This window comes from Aulonocara stuartgranti (assembly GCF_965226115.1).
Source record: "Aulonocara stuartgranti genome assembly, chromosome: 16".
NCBI lineage: Eukaryota > Metazoa > Chordata > Actinopteri > Cichliformes > Cichlidae > Aulonocara > Aulonocara stuartgranti.
The window spans coordinates 32,174,031-32,191,020 of record NC_138952.1 but is presented as its reverse complement, the minus strand read 5'-3'; the positions used below and the strand labels follow the sequence as shown (position 1 = coordinate 32,191,020).

At 41.0% G+C, this 16,990-nt stretch overlaps 1 protein-coding gene across 1 annotated transcript in view; it reads left to right on the top strand.

The window, feature by feature from the left end:
* The window catches only part of pdia5 (protein disulfide isomerase family A, member 5), a 73,696-nt gene extending 56,706 nt beyond the window's left edge, over nucleotides 1-16,990 (top strand). Inside the window, exons 15-17 of the mRNA XM_082507376.1 lie at nucleotides 3,428-3,498; nucleotides 13,778-13,912; nucleotides 15,945-16,990. Of these exons, the coding sequence (XP_082363502.1) occupies nucleotides 3,428-3,498; nucleotides 13,778-13,912; nucleotides 15,945-16,025 (287 nt within the window). The 3' untranslated portion in view covers nucleotides 16,026-16,990. The remainder of the gene's footprint in view (nucleotides 1-3,427; nucleotides 3,499-13,777; nucleotides 13,913-15,944) is intronic.

The window sequence follows — 16,990 nt, the reverse complement described above, 5'->3', positions numbered from 1 at the left end:
TAACTGGCAGCTTTCGCAAGCTCTTGTATTTCATCTGCTCGGGCTGTTGTGATGAAAATATCAAACGTCTGTGAAGCTGTCGCAGCCGCGTGCGATCGCAGCTTCGTCCTCTTGAACTCTGTGCGATCGTAGCCTGGACTTCAACCAGCGTGCATACGTAACTCTGAGCTTCTTGCCAAACCTCGTCATTGGGCAGTATATAAAAAAGCCACACCTAAGCCACAGGGAGACTGAGTCATATTACTAAAAGAAATATGAACAAATCACTTTTCCACCTTTTTATATTTTCAGCCCTGAGAAACAGACAAACAACAGATTAGTGACTGGACTTCCATGAAAGAAAAGGCAGAAATCTCTGTTTTTGACACGCTTCATATGTGTCCTCATGCAAAACACAGGAGGAATACAGATTAGGAAGGCTAATTATCAATACACACAGACTCACACATGCACCTCTGTCCCTGTTAGGGAGGTTTTTTTGGCCCTTTTTCTGCCCTTTGTTTCTGATGAGGGCTTCAAAGCATGCGACAGGGCACAGCAGTCAGGCTGCTTCCTCTTCTGGGCCCTTTGGTGCTTCCCTCTACAAAGAGATGCTCCAGATGTACATCAGGCCGCGTCAACCTGCCGCCCTCCCAACTCGTCCGCCCCATCTGCACCTTGCTCGCTGGTGTCTTATTAGTGAAGGAGCTTGTGCTAATGGAGCATTTGATGAGATACAGCTGCTTTCTAAAACATCAAGGCTGGAAACGCTTCAGACAGAACAATCGATATAATTTTAGCAGAGGCTTGGGCTATTATCCTTTAGCCTCAAATCTGCATAATTGAACCCTAAACTAAAATTTAATGCTGGAACATCATCTTTGTCTCCTTTCGCATGCGTTCTGTGTTAAATTAAAGCATTTTCTGATTCACTGAATACCCATTTGTTGGCCCGCTGTATACTGTTGATCGGCCAGTTTGAGACATAACACTTTGGCGCGTTTAATGTTCTTTTTTTTTTTTTTTTTTCCTTCCGTACTTTCCACGATTCATCGAACTAAGGGGAGATATTCAAATCCAGGCTGTTACAGCACATCCACAGGGCGGTTACTTTGCATTCATCAACCCTCGATTTCACTCAGATTCACTCTGTCTGCGATGGTAATTATGAGAAAGAGGAGTTTAAATGTGCAGGTACAGTCAAGAAATGAGAACTGCAGGAATCATTATCAACTCAAAGTCATTTTTTACCTGTTTTTTGATGACCGAAGGTACAGTAAAATATAAAGGCTGAAAAATTCCTGTACTTGCCATGCAGAGCAAAACCCCGTTCCTTTCTTCAGTTTAACTGCTAATTTAAGGCAGTCTCTAAGCTGCACCAGGGAGCTGCCTGATCAGCCTCCTGTTTCCTTCTGTGAGGGAAAGACGCGGACAACGATTGTATTTTTGATACACCAGTTTCAAAATTGCGACAGGACATTTACAGGTTTAAAGGCCATTTAATGTTGCAGCTAAAAGGGTAATTCAGCAGGAAATGGGTTGTGAGCGGTGCTGAATGCTCTCTTAGGGAGACTGCTCTGAAAGGGTTGGCAAATGTGTACTTGCACAGTTGACATATAATCGAATTGAGAGAGAGTTATGTGTGCGTGCGCGCGTGTGTGTGTGTGTGTGTGTGTTTGTGTCTATGATGCCTGTGGACATACGTAGTCAGATATGTCCACTTGCAGCCTGTGAAAGAAATCTTAATAGTGCAGCTTATAGTGATATTTTATTTTCTTCTTCCCACTTGTGATGTCAGTTTGCCAGATAGATTTCCTTCTGCATTATGACAATAATCAAACTGTATATAAAGGATGGACTTGGCTTCTAGCTCTGAAAAGTGAAGCCATTGTGAAAGTGGAAATTGACTGGACTGAAAAAAGCGGCCGGCGAGTCTGGTTCATTGAAAGCAAAAGACAAAAACAAAATGATAGCTCAAGACTTTTGCACATTATTGTACTGTATATTTTTTCTAATCGTAAGCATGGGTACAAAAGAAGTCTGAGTTATAGAGAAGTCTGTAGAAAAATGAGCCTCGGGTTCATTTGATGAGTTCAAATAGTTTTGGGTGAGTTTAAAGTTAGAATTTAAGTCATTACTTTGAAATTGTATTTATTAAGAAAAATGTTTATTTTGTAAATTACACGCCTTAATAGAAGGGCTTTCCTAATGGCGCCTACGTCCATCTTTGAAATACAGTCTGTGACCTGAACACAAGTGACATCCATGGGGGAAAAAGGCCTTTGCTGCTTTTGTCTAAAAGAGCATCTTATCCCTGTCCAGCACCTTTGAAAAGAAATGGAACACCATCGGGCCTTGTTACCTAAAATCCTTCTCTGGCCTCTAGTTTTGTGGCCAAATTGGAGAAACATCCCCTGCAGCCCCTTGCAAATATTTGTAATGAAAAGCCTGAAACCAGAAAACTGTTGCAGCAAAAGATTCATGGCCTTGGGGGAAAGCATGTTCAAGCAGGTTCTCCCATCATTTTTCAGTGACTGAAAATCCATTTATTGAGTTAGATGACTCAGATGTTTAGCTAACCGTAATATCTCCTGATCATTCAGCCGGGTGTAGGGACTGTATCCGCAGTTGGCCGACAACTCATGTCCCAAACGTACCATCAGAATTTGCTCTGGAGAGTCGATTGGACAACTGCCACAGCCTTATGTAGACCTTCAAAAAGTAACAAATTCTTTTAAGCATATTGTTCATTATGCTTCAGGGTTTAATTAGCTTTTAACCCTAACTCGGCACATGAAAGTGTCTTGCTAGTCACCCACTGCCAAGCTGCTTTCTTCTTCATGGGCAATTTATTTGTCAACACAAGGGGTATCCTTGCCTTTTCTTATTTCCAAAAGGGGCAAAGGGTTGTTTTTAATTAACAGAAGAAGGACTGCATACTTGACATTATCAACAAAAGATTAAAGCAAATGAGCAGGTCTAAGAAAACGTCACATTTCAGCAGAAACTGAGAAGAAAAGTTGTCAGAACAGCAAACAGTCTCCCAGTACAAAAAGTCATCACTCTTTTATTAATGCACTGCAGCTAGAGTTGGAAAGGCTTCCTCCTCCTGGTCAGCTCTGTGGACAGTTAATCATCCTGCCTCCACCTACAGAAAACAAAAGAGCTGTCTATAAATGTGCTCTGTAGGTATTGGCATACTGTATATGGAGTGCTGTTGGAGTACAGAGTCGGGGAGGTAGCGTTTATGATGCCAATAAATAGATCTACAGTCTCTCATAATATAAAAGTGACCTTGTTAGTAACCGGCAGTATATACTTGCATGTGTTCTGTGTCGTCTTTCGGTATAATTCTCCGTTTAGGGCATGAAGCTCGGTTTTGCGGTGCAAATGTATGATGATAATAGATATAGTTGTGATAACAGCCCATCTGCTTGTTCTTTTCCAGGGTGTCCACACTGTAAAAACGCTGTCCCCCACTTCACCACCGCAGCAGAGCTCTTCAAAGAGGATCGCAAGGTTCGTGTTGCTTTTTCACATACTCACTTAGATATGTGATTACTGGCTCTGATGGCGGCGCAAAGATGCCTCTAACTGGAGCTGTGCTTACAGTAAACATCACGGTTTTAGGTAATCGGCTCACAGTTAGAAGATCGGTATTGATTTGAATAAATATTGATTTGAAACCTTTCCGCGCAGTGTTCAGGCTAAAGTTAAAAAAGACAAATAAAACAAATTCTAGCTGCTTTTTTATCTTGTTTTGCTGTATCGTGTCTTTCACAACAAATAAAATAGTTATTTTAAAAGTAATGGAACAAAAGACGCAGATTTAGACCAACAAGGGACCTGATGTTGCAGAAACAAAATATTACAAATGACATAACGTATTTCCACCGTGGTCTTGACAGGCCGTAATCCTGTGTGTCTGCTTTATTACAGTCTTTCGTGACAGGCTGTATTCATTACTAGATCTAATTTCTTCCAGGTTCTATTCAGTTACACTCAGGCTCAAAGCTTATCACTGTGAAATTATTAAGATCTTGTTTGTTTGCTTGTATTTTCCATCTTTAGGTTAGAAATGATTTCTTTCTTTCTTTCATTTATTGTGTTTGTGTTAAGCGTTCCCTGGACATACACAATATATCCACTCACCAGCCACTTCATTAGGTACACCTGCTCAGCTGCTCATTAATGCAAATATTTAATCACCAAATGTAAAACAAGCGTCAGAGAGGAGAAAGAGGGTTATTTAGGTGACTCTGAATGTGGCCTCGTTGTTGGTGTCAGATAAGCTGGTTGAACCTTGAAGCAGATGGGATATTTTCCTTGCAAACCTTTGGCCACATAGTACCAGCTGAGCTTTGTTCAAATGCCACAGCCTGCCTGAGTGTTGTTGCTGATCATATCTATCTGTCTATGTGCGCAGTGCACGCATTTTCTGAAATCTCAAATCATCTGAAATCAGTTACTTGAACATGATAATGAAACCTGATCCCACCTGGCTCTAGAATGGTGTGCCTACTAAAGTGTCTGTTAAGTATTATCGGGAGGGGAGGGGGGAATATGTCACATTTTGGGAATTCTTTTCCAAAGTGGACCACATAAGTTGCACTTTAAAGATCTGAATATGTTTGAAATGTTCAGACATCATCATGATTCACATTAATTTATCCTCTGTAGTCTTCACAGATGCTTTTTTTGTATTTTCTTACAGCTTGAAAGGTGTTAGTTATAAAAACAAAAGAACGAGCATTTGCAGAGTAAATGCATTTGCATATTTGATGCAAAGTTATCAGAAAGTCTTTCGATTGTCGTTAACTTGAGAATTCACATCTTTAAAATGGTAAATGGCCTGTATTTGAATAGCGCTTTTACTAGTCCCTAAGGACCCCAAAGCGCTGAAAGTCCTCTCGCCCCATTCCTAATAATTGTTTTCATGTCTCACACAGGAATAACTGGTAATTGGCTTCCACCTATAGAAGGCTTTTGACCTTAGTTGGTTTTTACATAGTGTTTGACAAGCGCACTCAGAACAGTAGCAGAGGAGCTGTAACTTAGGGTTCAGTGTCTCCACTCCACTCCAGTCCACTCCAGTTTGACCATTTAGATGAAGCACCACACTGTTGCATCAAATTTTCTGCAGGCTTGGGGTTTGGAGGTTAATGGAGGTTCATGTAGTGGCAACAGGACACACTCACGCTCATCCTCCATCATCCCCACTCCCTCTCGTTACTTACCCTCAGGGACTCATGTCCTGACACCCTCCCACTCTTGCTCATTTCTGTTAATACCCTCTGACTGCAGGGCTTATTTCCAAACCTCTTAAACCACAACTGTGTGACTCACTCTCTTGCTCTCTCTCCCTTTCAAACATGCAGGAATTTTGGACACGTGTCAGGCAGCGCTCGAAGCTAAAGTATCAGATTGAAGTGACAAAAAAAACCCATCTAATTGCTGCCTTATCATTTGTGAAGTCTCATCAAAATGCTTAATGCTGAATAGCTGTTGTTCCAGTATTTCTCGGACCGTGTTGCTGTCTCAGTTGTTTGGAATTTTTCTAAATCAATGTCAGATGGTGTCCTCAGCAACTTAGCCATCTATTTTTCTGAGGCAATTCTTTGTAACATTTCTCAATAACATTAATCTTCAACAGATGAAAATGAAAATGCTTTAAACCTTTTTTTTTTTTTTTTTTCCTTGGGAAATTTGGATATCAGCTGCAACTGTAACACATCATTTCATTTATTCATTTCTGCAGAAACTCACACTCGCTTCCTTCATTTCTAAATACTGAAGTAGATCTGTGCATTTATAAATAACCATAATTTCAGTCAGATCGAATGGTCAATGCCCGACAAGCCAAAATAATAGAGCTGAATATTTAAAAAGAGGTTTGTGTGGTTTTAAAAGTTGATGGATTTAACCCTTAAAAATGTATATTTAAATTTAGCCATAAATCTGTTTAAATTAATCTTTTCTTGCACTTCCGCTGCTTTTAGTGATTGAGTTTATTTTTTTTGAAAAAAGGATCATGTATAATAACATAAATGTTACCATTTGATGCATTGTATCAGAGTTAGCTAGAAGCTCATTTACATCTGCAGTTGCTTGGCAGATTACATGCAGAAGGTTTTCTGCTTCTTTAGCCCAACTGCTTCGAGGTCTGCTGCTGTTTTCAGATCCCTCACTTTAAGACTCTTGCATTTACTTTTCAATTCCAGTAACTTTTTGTTTGCACCTTGTAAGCTTTTATCTTGTAAGGTAACAACGATTCTTACATTTTCCATCAAGAAACACACAACATTGATAACCTGACCACATACTACAATATTTACTTTATCTTTTAAGCAAGACTTTCGCAACAGCCAGAAATGTACTATGAGACTCAGTATTTGGGACCACAACCTTAAAGCAGATCCTTCACGCTTTTTCTTATTTTCTGTCATATACACTCACCAGCCACCTCACTAGACTGACCTGTTAAACTGCTTGTTAATGTAAATCTCTAAAGACATGGAGACACAACAACCTGCTGAAGTTCAAATCAGAATCTCCACAGAAAGGTGATTTAAATAACTCTGAACATGACCCACCATGTGTGGCACCAACACAGTAACTTAAAAAACGTCTTGTTGAGACCAAGGCCAAAGTTTTTTGTAGGCTAGAGCAGCAGAAGACCACACAAAGTACCACTGTCCGCTAAAAACAGGAAACAAAGGCTACAATTCGGCAGTAGAAGACTGGATAAAAGTTGTTTGGTGTGATGAGTCTGTTTCTGCTGCACCATTCAGATGGTTTGAATTTGAAAGCATCAGTCCTCTTTGCCTTGCATCAACAGTTCAGGCTGCTGCTGGTGGTGCAACGATGTAACAGTGTGGTGGATAGCTTCTTGTCCATTTGGGGACCCTGAATATGAATTTACCACTGTCTCTGACCATGTCCATCCCCTATGACCACAGTGAAACCATCTCCTGATTGCTGCTTCCAGCAGGACAATGCTCCATGTTATAAAGCTCAAGTCATCTCAAACTGGTTTTGCGAACTGACATTGAGTTCGTTGTCGTCAAATGGCCTCCACAGTCACCAGATCCAATCTTCCAATAGAGCACCTTTGGAATGTGCTGGAATGTTGTTGATTCCAGAGGGCGGAGAAGAATAGCCAGACTTCATCAAGCTGAGGTGAAGGCAATAGAAATTCGAATAACTACTCATTACAATCAAGTTATGCACAAGATAGGCTGGTTCTAACCTTGTTAAAGTTCAAAGTAGATGGCCTACAACACCAAGTTCCACTCCTGTTAGCTAAGATCAGCAAACTGAGGCTAAAGATTGCACAGGCTCACTAAAATTTGACAACAGAAGATTGGAAAAATAGAGGGAGGAAAAAAAAGGCATCATGTCAAAGCTCAGAGCATTTCAAACTGGTTTCTTGACCATGACAATGAATTCACTGTCCTGAAATGGCTTCCACAGTCACCAGATCCCAATCCAATCGAGCACTTGTGTAATGTGGTGGAGCGAGACAGTATGTGCTTCTTGGGTCTCATTGGCAGAGATGGACTTAATTCTGTCATCTCTGGGAGCTGAGCAGGCCACACCAACCTGCAGTTCAGACTTTCTTGGGGCATCATTTAGAACAAAGAGGGTTGCCTTAAAAGAAGAGAGACTGAAGTGTCATTATTGAGACAGTTGGAGCTGCACTCAGGTCCATTGGAAGACTGATTTAGCAAAGCAGGATATGAACATAACAAATCCACTTTAAGTTGCTTTAAACCATACCTTGAGTTTCGAGGTTATGATGAAAGTAGCACAAGCTGCATAATCAGGGGACCTGCATTCGTGTGGAAGTCACACAGATGCACAGTTTTAAGATGTATTTCCCTCTTGTCGTTCCCCCAGTGGCCAGAGGAGATTTGAAGTTTTGTTTGAACAGGACTAAATCTGCATAGTGGGTACTTGTGTTTACTTGGCAGTTCTCTCTGTTTATCAAGACAAGCCCCAGTGTATTATGCCAGACCGGTGTTGATCACAGTCTATTAACTGCCCTTGCCTCATTTACCAAAGACTAACACGGGCTTAGCTGCAAGCTTTGAAGACACAAACAATTAAAACTCCACATTCTGCTGTATATCAGCATGGGAGCCGTGTACAGGGTTTGTTCCATGCTGTTCTGTCTTTTCTCCAAATTCCAATCAATACCAGCGTTAAAGGTGCACATGGGCTGGAACAGCACTGCGATGAGAACACAGTTTCATTAGGGAATTTAAGGATTTGCTTAATATAACCTACCCTGTGGCTGCTACTGTACTGGTAAAATCATAGAGAAGCACACTGGTTCGTCTTGACCACAGCGCTGCAGAAATCAAGATTTCCCCGTGGAGCTTTTGACCTCTGCTGGCGCTTTGCAGTTGTTTTTGTATGCATGGCTCCCTGTTAGGGGTTCTGCGCACATCAATGAGGAGCTGTATATGCTCCAATCTACACAAACTACCAATGATGTCAACCTCTTTCAGTCACCAACAGGTGGTGGTAATGTGTGGAGATGTGATGCAATGCTCGAGCAACAACGGGGAATGAGTTTGGCTTTTGTGTTTTTCTGTATTTATCTGCAGGAAATTTGTTTCATCTTTTGAACACTTTGTTAAGTTCAATGCCTTGTTCTCTTGCTATGTTAATTCACTAGTTTCCTGCTTATTATTAGTCTATAACCCAGTCAGAAGTAAATACAGGAGAATTGCTGATACTGATACCTATGAAAGCCTGTTTCCATCACTAAAAAAAAGTATCAATAACTCGAAATTTCTTATTATCCGGAAGGATATGGCGCAGGAGAATGCACACTCAAAACCAGATCGCAAGAAATTGGCGCTTTCGAGAGTACATTTGCTGATATGTGATTGATTTAGCTAATAACACAAGGATTTCATCATTTGTGAAGTCACGCTGAAAATAATCAGCAATTTGTGCATTCATGACTGGATGTAATACTGGTAGCTTAGCTGTAGCATTTGTAGCTGAGGGCTTCAGCTTCCGGGTAACAAGGAAATGACGTCATTCCCGTAGATTACAGATTGGCAGCGCTAACTTGAAATTTCGAGTTAATAAGTCGAAATTGGCTTCCATAGAGATACCTTTAACCAATTGTGTGTGAATGTGTGTGTGAATGGGTGGATGACTGAATGTAGTGTAAAGCGCTTTGGGGTCCTATGGACTAGAAAAGCGCTATACAAATGCAGGCCATTTACCATTTAAGTCAGCTTATGTAGGGGAGAGCAATGTGTCAGGATTTATGTGATGGTTTGCAAATTCCAAGCACATTTTAATGACCACTGAATCACTGTGATTTGTACTTTACACAATATTTAGTTAACCCAACACACCTTTCAGCTTTTCATGTATTTTGAACGTTCATATGTCAATGAACAATATTCTTCACTCTCATTGGTAGTCCCTTCAGTCACTCCTCATTGAAGTCATACAGTCTGTGGTCTGTAGCTGCCACGTCACTGCAAATCACCTCCAGTGTGTGCACAGCTGTAGTAACTTGTATATTAGTTCTTTGTAAAATTTGTTTTTTATTACCATAAGGCAGAGAAGACCTTTTATAGGTGTTTATGTTTTTATATTTTATCTTAATCATACTGAGTTTACGTGTAATAAAATGTACAATGTAAATAAAAGTGCTATTGCCAGTCCCCATTACTCAGTTGATGCTTGTGTTGCAGCTACAATAAATCAAAGACGTGGTGTGTTACAGTAACCCCTTCAGTGCTGTGTCACTCTTTAATATGAGCTAATGTATTCCTTGAGGTGGTTTCAGTCCAGCGTATGCAGATCCATGTTAGATATTACAAGCACAGGTACTTTGTTGTTAGAACAGAGGTAGCTCTGAGTGTAGCTGTACCTCTTTGTTCCTCGGTTTGACGCTGGTAGAGATACTAGGCCAAATGGTAATATGCTGCCCCCTAAAATTTCACTATCCAGCCAATAATATGATGTGGGGTCCTCTGTCACTTGAAGATGAATCAATAACGGAATTGGCTGAGGACCTTTTGAAGAACAACAGCTCTACGACTTCATTTTCTCCTGTCAATTCACGGCAACTCTGATTGATTGCACAGGGATGAGCATTTGGAGGGAGCCTGTAGTTACATTATACCCCTCATTGCAGCTACAGTGCCATCTCTAATGCTGCTGCTGCTTAAAGCACACTCTATGTATCTCAAATTGCCCTAACTTAAAGGTGGTTAAAGATTTCACAATTAAAAAAAGAAAAACACGTAGTGCTCAAGATCTTGTGGTAAATTGCCCAGGTATACAAAGAAGAGGGTAATTTTTGGTGGTTTCACCTTAATTTCTGTTGACTATTGTGCCTTTCCAAAGGTGATGCACCTCACTCTTGCTGAATATGCACAGCTTGCAAGTCCATGAAATACTCTTGTTGTGGGAGCACAGTGAAGAACAGCTTAATACACTTGATTAACAGACCAGAGAAGAATATCCCTTTATAGGCTCTCTCTTGTCTCATATGCGCTCCATTTGCTCCCTATCTTCGCTTTTTTGTTTGCCCGTGTCTATTCTGGTGATGCAGATGAAGTCGACATTCTGCTGCATTGTACCCATTTTAGCGATTTGTTGGCAATTATGCAGATTTTCTGTCACTTGAGTATTTATATTTGCATACAAAACAAGGTGCATGTGTCTTGTAATTAGGACAAGAAAGTTTTCGAGTCGTTTGCGGTGCGGCATAAGTGTCAAATATTTCTCCTTCCGCAGCATGTCTGTCATTTCCACGTTTGGCTCGGGCAGACAGATAGACAGCGAGCGATTATTTGATGGTGACAAGTTCAATGTGGAGCACTCAGCACCCTGAGAGAGGGTGACATTTCTGCTGTCCAAAAGGACATGCTAAGTGAGCCATGTATCAGTGAGGCAGCATTTACGCCTCATTGGGACAGCTTGTCACTAATCGATGCAACAGCCACGCAACATAAATCTCGCTTGTTGTTTTTATGCTCGCTGATTGTTGTTGGGGGGCTTTTTTTTTTTTTTTTGCACCACCCACATAAACAGACCAATGCGTAAGTCACTTTTATGCCTCCATCCCGGTGACAGCTGTAGCCTAAGGCATTATGTTTTCTCAATGCCCCCCCCCCCAATCCAGCCAGCCAGCCAGCCATCACCATGAATGTGATACATTATTGTGCTTAAAGGTCAGGACCCTCATGGCCCTTCCCTTCTTGTGAATATGATGATCTTGTCAATGTCAACTCAAGGATGAGCTGAAAAAAAAAGAAAGATCACAAAATGTGTTTTTGGCAGGTACTGAACTATTGCCATGCTAATTAGCTTAGCATGCTAATGCTAAGCATTTTCACAGATAATGGCACGACTCTTACATTACATTACATTTTACATTATGCCATGCCTTTGCCAAACTTATCTGTAGTTATAGCTTGAAACCATCATTTAGTGGTCATAATTTAAGAAATGGGGACCGTGTTGAGTCTTGTGCATGTCCCAAGCACCTCAAAATATAATGTTGTGTAAAAGTCTTAATCCGTCCCTCATTTCTTTGTATTTTGCTTCCAAGCAGCCAGACCGTCTTGATATTTTTAAAGTAGTCTTGAGCAGTAGGTCTTTCAAAGTTTTTATTTAGACATTGGCTGCTTTTTCACTTATTTTCAGACGAGTTCTTGAACTTGACCATTTTCAGAGGATTGTTTTTCTTAAATCTGACCTATGAATCAATGAAACACAAAAATGAACCTAACCAGTGTTTGTCTACATTACATCTGTACATTACACCTTATACAATGTTTTACATACATTGTATCTTTTGGCACTCTGTTACTATCAGCCTGTGGTAATTTTGTTTCTATTTCTTTAGCTGAAACTAAGAAGAATGCCAAAGATAACACAGTTTGATAGACATAAAATAGTATTTTCAACAAGGGGAATCTCAAAAGGCTATCAGGTAAAAATCTGGTGTATTTCAGCATGTTGTGCAGTGTGTCCTTAAGAAAACTGACAAAGCCGTCATGAAGTGAAGTGGTTGGCTGGGGCCTTTCTGTGTGAAGTTTACATGTTCTCCCCATGCTGGTATGGGTTTTCTCCAGGTAAACTTTCCTCCCAGTCCAAAGACATATTGGTATTTCTTTCTGTTAGCCCTACGATAGATGGGTGATCTGTCGCCCTTTGACAGCTGGGGTAGGTTCCAGCTCACCCACACCCCTGAGTAAGATGTGTGGATAGCTGGATGGCTGGCAGGGGGGGAAATCCAGCAAAGACCTGACACGGGACTTGAGAGATGCATCCACTGCTCACTTGAACCCTTGTCAGAAATGGTCTCAGTGGAAGTTTAGCTCTCAAGAAGCCATTTATAAGAAAGGGAAATGGGGAGAAAAGGTTGAGGCGTGGCAAATTACACGAGAACTGGACTGAAAATCAGAAGTAACACATCTTATGGAGTGATAAATCAAATTTGAAATTATTGGTTCAAATTATTATCAATATGCTGTGTTGAAGAATAAAGGGGAGCATATCAAATACTGACCGTCAAGCTCATTAGAACTGTACAGAATCAGTTTTTCTTCAATCTGTTTATGTTTACACACGTCTCAATAAATTGCTTCACCTGTTTCCTTATTTTCCTAGCAAATACAAAGAAATGAGAGTTGGCACAGTAGTGCTGTAGCTGTGTCCTCATTTGCATTCCTGTAATATTCTTCACCTTTTTAATAGTAGCAATGTACAGACTTGTGATAAAGTTTGTTTCATCTGAAAATATACCGAGTTCTTAAGATCCACTGAAACAAAAGCTAACTGGCCATAAAATGGAAATGCATCGTGCGAATTCAAATAATTGTCATAGTGATAATAAAATAACAATAAATGGGAAGAATGCACCAGGAATAATAGAAGTAACACATAAACTACCTTGACTGTTTAATGAATGTCTGCGTTAAACCTATTAACTATTAAAGATAATGACTGCAGTTTTTGAAATTCATACTACAGTAAAGTTTCCTCGAATGTAGCTCAAAAGGAGATTTTCTGAGAAGGTTATGTATTCTTATGTACTAATTATGTCTCGGTAGGAAGTTTATTTAACAAGCTTATTACACAGCAGCCGTTTGACAGAAAATAGAAAGAAGAATCAGGTGTTACAAATCAAAATGGTAAATGGCCTGTATTTATATAGCGCTTTACTAGTCCCTAAGGACCCCAAAGCGCTTTACATATCCAGTCATCCACCCATTCACACACTGGTGATGGCAAGCTACATTGTAGCCACAGCCACCCTGGGGCGCACTGACAGAGGCGAGGCTGCCGGACACTGGCGCCACCGGGCCCTCTGACCACCACCAGTAGGCAACGGGTGAAGTGTCTTGCCCAAGGACACAACGACCGAGACTGTCCAAGCCGGGGCTCGAACCGGCAACCTTCCGATTACAAGGCGAACTCCCAACTCTTGAGCCACGATTGAGCCAAATCAAATTAATGAAGCCTCCGTTGTATATAAGCACGGAGCCTCAGTTAATGTGATTGGTCACGTCTGTGTTTCCTTGCTATTTTATGTCAGAATGGGTGCTGTGAAATGGGTCTGTTAGTTGGAGAAAACTTTTTACGACAAAAAAATAATATTTTCAGATTATTTACACACTCATCTAATTAAGGCACAGTCCCAAGCGCCTCATCTGAATACGGCAGGGTGCCAAGCGCCTTTAAAATCTTGTGAATTTAAAGCATGTTTTATTATGCGCACTGAAAGTGAATGCGCAATTGCCTGTTTCAGATCGTGTACGCAGCTGTGGACTGCACTAAAGGACAGAACCACGAGCTTTGCAAGCAGGAAGGGGTGGAGGGCTACCCAACATTCAACTACTACAACTATGGCAAGTTTGTGGAGAAGTACAATGGAGATCGAGGGGTAAGTGATTGGAGGCGGTTTATGATGTTGCAGTGAATGAACGTTCAGTGATGATCTGCATAGGGGGGGAAAAAGTACCCAATTATCAGAGAAACCAATAACCGCCAACAATTGTGTGGATTACAGTTGGATGGGGAAGGTTGTGAACTTTGTTTTTTAATATGTGCTAAAATATCATATTCCACAGATGTCCTGAGAGATAGATGAGAAGCATTTGTTACAACAGCAGATGATTACCGTCCATCTGTCCTGCACACCATCTTGAAGGAATTTATTCTTTCATGCAGAATGCATTAAACTGTTGGATGAGCTACGTGCCTCGGATCCCTCAGCATTTCTGTTGGCCTGAGTCAGGACTTTGGCTTCGTCATCCCAAGATGCTATCAGTGTGCGTGTCGCACGTCCTGACGTTTCTCCTTAGAATCTGCTGATAATTTTCAGAATCGATTGCTCCATCAATGATGATAAGCTGTCCTGGCCCAGATGCGGCTAAACAGGCCGATCCATAATGTTCCCATCCCCACAGTGTTTGCAGTTGGGATCGAGTTCTCATGCTGAATCCCTCCATAGTGGATTCAGGAGGATTAACATTAGCAAATGTTAGAAAAGCTGTTCCCTGTCTCACACCTTACTTTTACTCTTATTTATTGCCCTACTGTTCTTAAAAGAAGGGCAACAATTTTGTTGTGTGCCGTAACTCTTTAGAGATGGTTCTGTAATCTTTTCCACCATCACGCGTATTAACAACTGCTTTCTGAGGTCTTCAGAAATCTCCTTTATTCTTGATTTGTGTCCTCAAACGTGTCATAACGAGCGCTCTTTAAATAAAAACACACCCGACTCAAATCTCAGTCATGGTTGATTTGTAATCCTCGTCATCCCATCGATAGAAAACACCCGAATATCCCATTCAGATTAATCCTAGAGGTCACATACATTTAATATTAGATGATTATTCTCAATATGTAAATGACCAAATCTAACATTTTAACTTAAGTGACCAACTTAGATTCTGTTTATCTCCTTCTCAAAGTGATGTGTTTACTGAGGTTATGTATTAGGTTCACATGTGTGCAGAAATATAGAAAATCTCAGATCACAAACTATTTCTGAGACTGCGTTTAGATCAGGGATGTCGAATTTTACATTGTGGACCACATGCAGCCCACGTTAATGTTAAGCAAGCTGGAACAGTGACACTAGATAATAACATATTTACATGATAAATGCATAAAACTGGAGATAAGGTCAAAGTACAATTTATAGAAAATATCCATTTTTTTTTTCTTTTGGACTCGCTGTCTAAAAACTGACATTTCTATAGCAGATGGTCATTGAATTGTTTATCCACTACTTAATTACTTTGGTGTAGTATGTAAAGAAGGGATGGGGGTATCAATAGGAAAAGCTGTTAATCTTGAAATAAAAATCTGTTCACTCGCTCACTTTGCATTTCTCACAGACGTCTGGTCGGCTGGATTGGAGTCTGCCGAGTCGATTCTGACCCTCAGGCCTTGTGTTTGAGATGCGTGATTTAGATAGTTCAGCTGGTTCAGAAATTAGAACAGGATTGAAAGTAGAGGAGAAAAAGATGCATCATTAATGCTGTTATTTCTTCACTCCAGCTGTTGCAGTTCTTCTCCCTGTGTCAGAAACTCAGAAACGACCTCCGAGATGTTGTTCAGTGACGGGGGGGTGGGTTGGCTTTACTTTTTCCACACCTTGCCTCCCTCCCCCTGCCTGTGGACAGACTGCCATTCTTGGCCTGAAATCATGTGTCAACTGAATTATTTATAGCATCAAATGGTTCAGAGCTCAGTCCAGCTCAACTCAACCGTACGTGGAGAATTATCTGCGGGCAGCAGCAGAAAACACTGTGCAGCCTGACCTCAAGCACAGTGGCGGTATTTACATTTTGTCCTCCCCCTCAGCACCATCAGGTGAAGATGAGGTTTATCCACAGGACTGCCTGAGAACTTGCTTCAAGTTGAGAAATATGCTGTGGTGATTGTTACTTTCCTTGTCTTCACAGGAGGCAGGCTTCACGGGTTTCATGCGCAGCTTAAGAGGACGCGACCAGGAGAAGGTTGTCAAGCGGAAGGAGGAGCTCTGAGAGAAGCATGCGGGGAGTGGGGGGGCGGCGTGGGGTGGGGGGGCAATGCACTGTGACCCTTGAGCCTGGCAAAGGGCCCTTTCAGCACTGACGGGGGAGACTCGACAACCTCAGCGAAAGGCTATTTTTTTATACCGTGGTGACTCCGTTTGTAATAATACCAGAGTACTTGCTGTCAGACCAACCACTTGAGACTCGTGTTTTTCACGGATGTTCTGATGGGAAGAAAATACACAGACGAGGAAAAAAAGAAAAGGTTTTCTTGTTTTTGCCCAACCACTGTGACTGAATATGTGAAAAGCTACACCCTATACTGTATCTATGCAATACTGCCCCATGCTTAGCTCTGCAGGGGTTTGTGTGACTGTCAGACCACCATGGTGGTGGACCGGTGGTGGGCATCAGTATCTAACGGTGGAGGTTGCACTGTCCCAATGGGTCCTAATCCAGCCCCATCAACCCTGTTCTGTCTCTAAAAGAGACAAATGCTGATTATTGACATACACCTTTTGGTTTCAGTGATTTGGGGGTTTTTTAGCTTTTTTTTTTTTTTTTTTTTTGTTCTTCTTGTTCTTGTTGTTGTACAGAACCTTCACGTCTGCAGAACAATTTGAAATATTGATTATTTTTTCACATCATTTGGAAAGTAACGGCATTTTAACACCACCACTAAAAAAAAAAAGAAAAGAACCTAAAGCTTGTACAGTGAAATGTGAGGTGCTCCAGTGAGTAGTGTAGGTTTGTTAAATTGGTGAAATCACAGCTAAAGGATCAGTATTCTGTGTGGGTGTGCACTATCATGATTGATTTTTGCTTTTAGAAAGGAGTTTTTGTTTGCCCCCAAACTGTGGCCTTACAGATGTAAAAATATAAAATGTCTGGAATTGCAGAAATATAATAAGTGGAAGAGATTCAGAGGCCTGGTGCCCTTGTAACTCTCTCATGAAATGACCAAGTAAAGGAGA